This window comes from Vanessa cardui, chromosome 22, assembly GCF_905220365.1.
Source record: "Vanessa cardui chromosome 22, ilVanCard2.1, whole genome shotgun sequence".
Taxonomy (NCBI): domain Eukaryota; kingdom Metazoa; phylum Arthropoda; class Insecta; order Lepidoptera; family Nymphalidae; genus Vanessa; species Vanessa cardui.
In genome coordinates, this window is record NC_061144.1 from 9,842,012 (window position 1) to 9,852,245 (window position 10,234).

General features: G+C 38.9%; 1 protein-coding gene across 1 annotated transcript; it reads right to left on the bottom strand.

Moving 5' to 3' along the window:
• Positions 1-4,583: 4,583 nt before the first annotated feature.
• Positions 4,584-8,838, bottom strand: LOC124539439 (uncharacterized protein K02A2.6-like). The gene has a single exon (XM_047116835.1). The coding sequence runs from the start codon at positions 8,662-8,664 to the stop codon at positions 4,696-4,698; it is 3,969 nt and encodes a 1,322-aa protein (XP_046972791.1). The 5' UTR covers positions 8,665-8,838; the 3' UTR covers positions 4,584-4,695.
• Positions 8,839-10,234: the final 1,396 nt, after the last annotated feature.

Genomic DNA, 10,234 nt, shown 5'->3' on the forward strand with positions numbered 1-10,234 from the left:
ACTATTAACTAACTTTGCGGTTTTTATAACCTTCAAATATGATTTCATAGAATCGTATGCACAGATTATACTTTCTCACGTTTTAGAATGATGTTTATATTTATGTAAGGACACGGTTTAATTTTGTTTCTTAACTAAACTAAGCAACAAAATTTAATAATATCATAATAAAAATATTGTTAGTTTTGCGGAAATATTTATTGCTGAAATAGAATTTCTTCACTGAAAAAAGGTTTTATTTAATTAACACATACGGCAACTAATTGCATATTTTTATTGTTTTCATAAAAATATATAGATCAAATAACAAATCAAACAAACTAGTTTTATCTTTACTTGGTGGTAGGGCTTTGTACTAGCCCGTCTAGGTAGGTACCACCCACTCATCAGTTATTCTTCCACCAAATAACAGTATTATGTATTGTTGTGTTCCGGTTTGAAGGCTAAGTGAGCCAGTGTAACTACAAGCACAAGGGACATAACATCTTAGTTCCCAAGGTTGGTGGTACATTGACGTTGTAAAGAATAGTTAATATTTCTTACAGCGTCATTGTCTATGGGTGATGGTGACCACTAACCATCAAGTGGCCCATATGCTTGTCTTATCTCGTCTCGTCGTCGAAAAAGAAATCTACTTGCTATCAGTCAATTTCATAATATATAAGATTACTTTGTTGCCTCATTGATGTTATTCTAATACAATAAATCTAATTTATCTGCACATCTAATAAATAAAAACGTTCCTAAAGAGCTCATCTCATATGTATACGCATATTTTGAAATAAACAATAGGTAACGCGTTTAAAAAAAGAAACATATTTAAAAGTCCTTAAATATTTATTGAACAATTGTCGAAAAAAAAACATGAGAGATAAGACCTAAGATAAACGTGTTTGTTTGAAGCATTAGAGTGTATTTCTTAACCGGCATTCGAAATAAAATTTCTTTGCCACCTAAAATCTAGACCAGATTCTCAGAAAGTGTACAACCAAAAAGTTACGTTAGGTTAGATGTATATCTTTATGCATTTAATAATTTTATAACATAGCAAGCGAAATCAAATTTCTTTGTCACCTAAAATCTAGACCAGATTCTCAGAAAGCCTACAACCAAAAAGTTAGGTTAGGTTAGATGTATATCTTTATGCATTTAATGATTTTATAACATAGCAACCGAAATCAAATTTCTTTGTCACCTAGACTTTAGACCAGATTCTCAAAGAGTCTACAACCAAAAAGTTAGGTTAGGTTAAGTTAGATGTATATATTTATGCATTTAATGATTTTACAACATAGCAACCGAAATCAAATTTCTTTGACACCTAGAATATAGACCAGATTCTCAGAAAATCTACAAACAAAATGTTAGGTTAGGTTAGATGTATATCTTTATGCATTTAATGATTTTATAACATCATATTAACGTCATCAGTCACGTGTAACAATTTGAACTTTCCATTAAACAACGATAACATTAGTGCAAATAGCGTAGTTGTAATTGTGATTCGCACAGCATCTCCACAAGGTCTACATCACGACCTAGCCTGTCTATAAATAAACGTTCTATAGATAAGGAAACAACGCGGAAGATACGTTTATACGACAAGGATGAGTAAAATATTATGTGCATTACCATTAACGTGATTAATATATTTTAATTAGTTATTTTATTCGCTTTCTTGAGCGCTGTAATGTGTAGGATTTTTTGGAATGCCAGGAAATAGCTATTACTTGTATCATTTCCTGACAGTTTACGCATTGGCTGATACACGAGTGTGGCTGAAGCCTTAGATTGGTAGGTTTCCTAGACCAATATTAATAAACTCAAACAAGTTTATTCAATATAGAAGCATTACACTTTCTTATTGATGGTCAATTGAAACACTACCACCGGTTCGGAAAAGAAAATACCCTGATCTGAGAAGAACCGGCGAAAGAAACTCAGCGGGTTTTCATTTTTTTTTTGTTTGTCTCATATATTATATCAATAAACAATTAATATGAGATGAAATAGCCAGGAGGCGATCGTTTCATTCCCAAGGTGTGCTATCAATCATAAACTCATTAATTGTATAATAACCTTTTGCACACAAGCCTTCCTTAATATATTTTTTTTAATTTGGCAACAAAGGCATTTTGAATGCTTTCTGGGATCCTGTTGTAAAACCGTATACATTGCCCCACAAAGGAGTTACTAACTCTATGTAGTCGAGTAACAGGAGTAACAAGTTTGTGTTTGTTCCTTGTACCAATGTTATGAGTATCACATTTTCTCATGAAATCATTAATATTTTTTCGTACATACATAACATTACAGAATATATATTGAGAAGCAACAGTCAATATCTTGATTTCTTTAAATTTATTCCTTAACGATTCTTTAGCTCCTAGGTTATAGATTACGCGAATAGCCCTTTTCTGTAGCACAAATATGGTATGGATATCGGCTGCGTTGCCTCACAGCATAATACCGTATGACATTATACTATGAAAGTAACTGAAATATACTAAGCGAGCCGTATCAACATCGGTACATAATCTAATTTTTTTAACCGCGAATGCCGCAGAACTCAGTCTACTCGCCAATCCGTTAATATGGGGGCCCCATTGCAACTTGTCATCAACAGTGAGGCCAAGAAACTCAGCAGAATCAATTGGATCCATCGATTCCCCGTTGATGAGTGTACTAAATTGTAATTTGGTGTACTAAATTTCACAATTTTAGTTTTTTTTTTTTATTTATTTTCTCTCATATAATATTACATTTTTAAATATAAAATACAAACATTTAAAATATATTTAAAAATATAAGATACAGAGGCCAACCAATGGCGGGAACAGGGTCCAAGCCACCGCTGTTCAGGGCTCCAAAGAGAGGAACTTCCTCACAATACGCGCCGTGCCGAGGAGTACTGCCTTCTGCATCAGGCTCTTGACCCAGCTACCTAACGAGAGCCTCTTAAGGTGTTGGTCAAGGCTCTTGGCCATTAGGCCATTCGCTGAAACAACTATCGGCACAATAACTGCTGTATCCACATCCCACATTTCGACAACCTCGTGAGCTAAGTCAAGATATTTTATTTGTTTATCTTTGTCAGCCTTCACGAGATTCTCGTCATGAGGGATGGTGATGTCAACAATTATCGTGCGGCGCTCTGACCGATCTATCACCACTATATCAGGCTTGTTGGCGACAACAGTCCTGTCAGTGATTATAGATCGGTCCCAGTACAGTGTGATATGACCATTCTCGAGAACTGGGTCGGGCACATACCTGTAGTATGGTACCTCTGATACCACAAGACTGTATCGAAGTGCAAGTTGTTGATGGATAATCTTGGCCACTTGATTATGTCTGTGCAAATACTCTCCGTTAGCAAGACGAGAACAACCGGATATAATATGTCTAAGGGATTCGCCCGGAGTGTGACACGCCCGACATATGTCCACCGTGCCATCCCTCACAATATACCTCCGGTAATTGTTCGTCATGATAACTTCGTCCATAATCGCACAGACAAAACCTTCGGTTTCACCAAATAGGTTACCGAACCGTAGCCAAGATACGGACGCCATAAAGTCCACATCGGGTCCATGAAGGGCCCGATAAGGCTCCTTGCGGTTCTCAGTACTTAGTACTACAGGCTTGCGCCAGTACTCTTTACCTAAGGAGAGCGGAGTTAGCCCCTTGTACATTATAACTACATCTCGGTGCATATCCAAGTCAGTGTGGAGGAAATACTCCCTGAGTTTGTATACCTCACGGTTATGTAGGGTCTTGGCATTTAAAAAGCCACGGCCACCATATCTCCGTGGGATATACAATCTCATCACCGAAGACCGAGGATGATGCATTCGATATGTAGTCAGCAGGACACGGACTCTCCTATCCAAGGCGTCTAGTTCTTTTTGAGTCCACTTGAGTATGCCGAAAGAGTACATCAAGACCGGCATGACCCAACCATTGAAGGCGCGGACCTTATTGCCACCTGATAAAATACTTTTGAGTACCTTTTTCAGGCGACCAAAGAAACGCTCCTGCAATGATTGTTTCATGTCGGTCACATTGATGCCTAAGAATTTGTATGATTCGTTTGCGGACAGTGATTTAAAGTTTATGGAATCTGAAAATTGTAATCCCTCAGATTCCATAATCTCTCCTCGCTTTACATGCATAACCGCGCACTTACAACAACAGCCTGTAAATTCCCACTGCTGGGCTAAAGGCCTCCTCTCCCTTTGAGGAGAAGGTTTTTGGAACTTATTCCACCACGCTGTTCCAATGCGGGTTGGTGGAATACACATGTGGCAGAATTTCTATGAAATTTTTCACATGCAGGTTTCCTCACGATGTTTTCCTTCACCGCTGAGCACGAGATGAATTATAAAGACAAATTAAGCACATGAATCAGCGGTGCTTGCCTGGGTTTGAACCCGCAATCATCGGTTAAGATGCACGCGTTCTAACCACTAGGCCATCTCGACTCTTTCGAACCGCGCACTTGTCAACTCCAAATTCCATTCTAATAGAATTACTAAAAGTTTCTGTTACTGGTAGATATAGGACACAAGTGAAACGCGCTGTAGCTCATTACGCACTGACTTTATTGGCGCTCATCTGTGGTGACGCAGCACGCACCTATATATACTTATTTATCTACTATTTCCTCCCCCCTTATTTGACAATTATTTTTATCTAAAAATATTTTTTATAGTTTACTCTAGGAATATTTCTCAAAACCATCTTAGTTTGCGTCCTCGTCGAGGGAACTGATGCAAGTTTCACATCACTTCGGTGTTGATTTTCCTCCTCACTTCGATTACTGTTCCCCGGTTGAACCAGTTGGTTTTTAGACACATTCCTTGACAAAACAATTTGATTTTTGTGTTTTTTAACATTAATACCTTCACAAGTCTTTATTAAGTATAACACTTTACCCAACTGTTTGATAATAGTACCTTTACACCACACATATCTATTTTTATTTATAAAAGATTTAAACATCACTACATCGTCTGGTTTAAAATTAGTTCTTAATTTTCCGCCGTGATATTTAGTCTGCAAGCACTGTTTGTTTTGAACATGATTATTCAGACGAGGGGACGAAGGCGACGGATGAGGAATTAAAAGATCTAGTATTGACCTCAGTTGACGACCGAATACCAGTTTCGCGGGAGACACCCCCGTTGTACTATGCACAGAATTCCGATAGTCGAATAAATATTTTAATAACCTATTATTCATATCTTGCGCATTTTCACCTAGCAACAAAGCTGTTTTTATGCCCTTTTTCACTATTTTAACATAAGTCTCTGCTTGGCCGTTACTGGAGGGATGGTATGCCGGCGAGGTCAAGTGACATATTCCGTTTAATTTACAAAATGCATTAAACTCCTCAGATGTAAATGAAGTGCCGTTATCGCTCACGATTGTTTGAGGTACCCCGAACCTAGACATGAATTCACATAATTTACTAATAACCGATCCCGATGTTATATTGTTATTCATATTAAAACACTCAACCCACTTACTGTAAGCATCAACTATTACAAAAAACATTTTATTCTGAATTGGTCCAAGGAAATCTATATGAATTCTATTGAATGGTTGTGTCGGATACGGCCAGGGCGCCGGCGGAGCGCGGGGTGGCGATTGCCGCATACTAATGCATGTTGAACAATCTCCGATCATTTTTTCTATCGCTTCATCAATTCCCGGAAACCAAAATCTAGAACGGGCCTCCGCCTTAGTTTTTACTATACCTAAATGTGACTTGTGTAATTCTAATAATATGTGTTTACGTAAATTTTCTGGAATAACTACCTTATGCCCCCGCATTAAAATTCCATTTTCTAATGATAACTGCAACCTACATTTAAAATATGGTAATAAATTACAATCATAAACTTTCCGAGGCCAACCCTTAAAGACATAATCACTAACTTGAGTGAGTACCGGGTCATTTTTAGTCTCATGTTTTAACTGATCTAATGTCACCGGTAAACATCCTTCTAAAATAAAATTGACGTATGTAGCCGTCTCGTTCCATCCACGTACACTACCGGCGTCTTCGCGAGTTCCTCCCGGACTAATACTCGCAGCTCCGTCGGTCGACGCCGCTGCTGTCGCCGGCCGAATCCCGCGCGATAAGAAATCTGCACTATTGTTGGCGCTTTTGACATACTCAATGGTGTAGTTATATGCTGACAAAAATATTGCATACCTTTGCAACCTATTTGCAGACACCTCTGGAATACCCCTATGGGAACCGAAAATTGAAATAAGCGGCTTGTGGTCGGTTCTTAATATAAACGGCTCGGATCTAGCATATAAATATTGATGAAACCGGCGTACCCCAAAGATTATAGCCGTGGCTTCTTTTTGTATTTGAGAATACTTTTTTTCAGCTGAGTTTAGCGTTCGTGAAGCGAACGAAACTGGACGTTCTAAGCCGTCGGCTCCGACCTGCGATAACACCGCCCCTAGCCCGTAAGGTGAAGCGTCCACCGTTAATATGATTTTTGCGGTTGAATCAAAATGAGCTAATACGTTTTCTGAAGTTAAAAATGTTTTTACTTCCAAAAACGCCCTTTCGTGTTGCGGGGACCACGACCATTTAGCTCCTTTTTTTAATAAATCATACAGAGGGGCTAAGTGCGTGGATGCATTGGGTACAAAATTCCTATAATAATTAATTAAACCTAAAAACGACTGTAATTCTTTTAAATTTTTAGGGACTGCAGCTTCTAAAATTGCTTTAACTTTTTCTGACGATTTCCTTATCCCGTTTTTATCAATTATATATCCGAGATAATTTATTTCATTTTTGAAAAATTCACATTTCTCTTTTCTTAAAGTTAAGCCCGAATCTTTTAATCTATCGAAAACTAATTTTAACCTAGCCCAATGTTCCACCTTGTCTTTTCCTGTAATAAGGATATCATCCAAAAAGCAAAGTACGCCATCTATCCCCGATAAAATACTTTCCATGGCCCTCTGAAATATGGCGGGGGCCGAAGACAACCCGAACACAAGCCGTTTAAATTTAAATAACCCTTTGTGTGTGTTTATACAAGTGACATGTTTATCATCTAGCAATTCGAACTGATTATACGCTGAAGACATGTCTAATTTTGAAAATTGTTCCCCACCATGTAATCGTGTAAATAGTTCTTGTATAGTCGGTAAAGGATATTTCTCCACTAATAACTGTTTGTTTAACGTTTGTGAATAATCAGCGCATAGACGAACCGTACCGTTATGTTTTAACACCGGCACAATAGGTGACGCGTATTCCGAGAACTCGACGGGCTCGATGACCTTGATCTGCAATAAACGGCTTATTTCTTTATCTACTTTATCCCTTAACGCAAACGGAACCGGCCTGGCTTTCATAAAAACTGGTTTTGCATTTTCTTTCAAGTGCAATTTTATTTTATATTTATTAAAACAACCTAATTCGTCGGTAAAAATATCTGAGTATTTTTTTAAAAATGATTGCAATTCCGATTCCGGTACCGACGACACATGATAACAACCGTTAATTGGTGATAATTCTAAATTAAATTTTGAAATAAAATCGCGACCAAGCAATGGCGGCCCTCCATTTTGTATGACATAGAAATCTAATACGTTTGTTTTATTGTTGTATGTCACTGGTAACCTAGCTATACCTAAACTTTGAATTAAGCCTCCGTTATAACTGATAAGCTTTTTGTTGGTAGGAATTAAAGTAACACTGTTAAAATAAGAATAATAAGTTTTATCTGATATAGCGGTTACAGACGACCCACTATCAATTTGAAATTTTAATAAAATATTATTGATAGATATTGTTTCGGTCATAGGCCCCCCGTTATTACTGCGAATATTAAAAAACTCACCGTCGTCACCCTCGTTCACCTCATCTGAGTCTACGTAATTGACTTTTTTACACATTCGGTGCAGGTGACCCTTATTATTGCACTTCTTACACCGGTAATTTACAAAGCGACACTCACTAGATTTGTGATTCTTTCGACCACACACGGAACACTTATCACCGTCACTACGATTGGTGCGGCCCTTTGTCATTTTAAACAAAGGGTCAACGCTGACTCCTTCTGCTGTGCCTGCTGCCGTAGTCGCCATGCGTGCACACCGCACGCCCTCCGCCAGGTCAACCGCCTTTGCCATCGACAACTCCCCGATTTCCATTGCGAAGAGTTTTTCTTTTTCGGTACCCGGAAGCATCCCCATCACAAATTTGTCTAGCAAAGCTTCTTCTAAATTCTTGAAACTGCAATGGCTCGCTAGACCTCGTAACCGCGCCGCCCACTGCGCATGCGACTCCCCCGGTCGCTGCGACGCCGCGTAAAAGTGATGACGTTCTGCAAACCCGCAGCGCTTTGGAGTAAAATGTACATCCAAAACTCGTACAATTTCCACATAACTCACTGCGTCAAGAGTTTTTGGAAAAACGAGATTGCTGGCCAGTTGATAAGTGCTCTCGTCGAATGCGCTGAGCAATATGGCGCGCCTTTTAAGACCTCCTTTGTCCGATTCACCATCGATGTCATTTGCCACGAACCACTGCTGGAGTCGACTTTTATATGTGACCCAATCTTGATGCTGATGATTAAATGTAGTTATATTTCCAAAAAACGGCTTTGAATTGGAAAACATTTTAATCCGCCTCAATTCCTTTGTTCGTTTTTTATTTTTCGCTTTGTGGGTAGATGTTCCTCGTCGCCACTGGTAGATATAGGACACAAGTGAAACGCGCTGTAGCTCATTACGCACTGACTTTATTGGCGCTCATCTGTGGTGACGCAGCACGCACCTATATATACTTATTTATCTACTAGTTACCTTTAGTAACTCCATTAGTTGTGAATCTGAAGGTGCAAAGAGCTTTAAGTCATCCATGTAAAGTAGGTGGGATATTACTTTACCTCCTCTCCGCAAACGATAGCCCAGCCTTGAACTCTCCAACAGAGTACTTAGAGGGTCCAAGGCTAAACAAAACCACAATGGACTCAAACTAACGCCTTGGAATATATATATGAATTATAAAGACAAATTAAGCACATGAATCAGCGGTGCTTGCCTGGGTTTGAACCCGCAATCATCGGTTAAGATGCACGCGTTCTAACCACTAGGCCATCTCGACTCTTTCGAACCGCGCACTTGTCAACTCCAAATTCCATTCTAATAGAATTACTAAAAGTTTCTGTTACCTTTAGTAACTCCATTAGTTGTGAATCTGAAGGTGCAAAGAGCTTTAAGTCATCCATGTAAAGTAGGTGGGATATTACTTTACCTCCTCTCCGCAAACGATAGCCCAGCCTTGAACTCTCCAACAGAGTACTTAGAGGGTCCAAGGCTAAACAAAACCACAATGGACTCAAACTAACGCCTTGGAATATTCCCCGCTCAATCCTTATCGGTTCGTCACTACTATGAATCGTTCGGCATCCTGGATAGCGAAGGACTGTCCGCCATTGCCCCATACATAATCTCAAGAAACTGCATAGAGTTGTATCTAATTTATACAACTCCAGCACCCTCAAGAGCCATGTATGCGGCACGGAATCATAGGCCGTCTTGTAATCTATCCAGCTTGTCGACAGACTTTTTCGAGAACGACGAACCTGTTGGCTAATGGTCATATCAATGAGGAGTAGCTCCTTAGTGCCTCCAATTTTAGTTTTATTATTATTTAGTCTAAGATTATTTACGCTAAACCAATGTACTATATAAACTATAGCATTGTTTACGTCGTCGTACTGTACCTGTTTTCTATTAATTTTAAAAACTAAGGAAGTGTCATCAGCAAACAATACTATAACATGTTTGTTCCCAACAAGAAAGGGCAAGTCATTAATATATGTGAGAAAACAGAAAAGGTACAAGAATTGATCCCTGAGGGACCCCCATACCTACTGAGACCCCAGGAGACCTTTTTCCTTTAACGTCGACCCTCTGAATTCTATTGTTAAGATAAGAAGTCAGAAGGTCGAGCGCACATTCTCTAATTCCATAGTGATAAAGTTTCCTGACCAGAGTCTCATGTTGAACACAATCAAAGGCTTTGGATAAGTCACAGAAAATCCCTAAGGCATCCCGTGACTCTTCCCAGGCTTCATAGATATTCTTAATAAGCTCGATACCAGCGTCTGTAGTCGAGCGACCCCTCGTGAAGCCAAATTGTTTACTATGAAGCAGATTATGTTTGTTAAAGTGTTCTAATAAT

Coding starts and splice junctions, on each gene's coding strand:
- LOC124539439 (XM_047116835.1), bottom strand. CDS start 8,664: ATGTTTTCCAATTCAAAGCCGTTTTTTGGAAATATAACTACATTTAAT.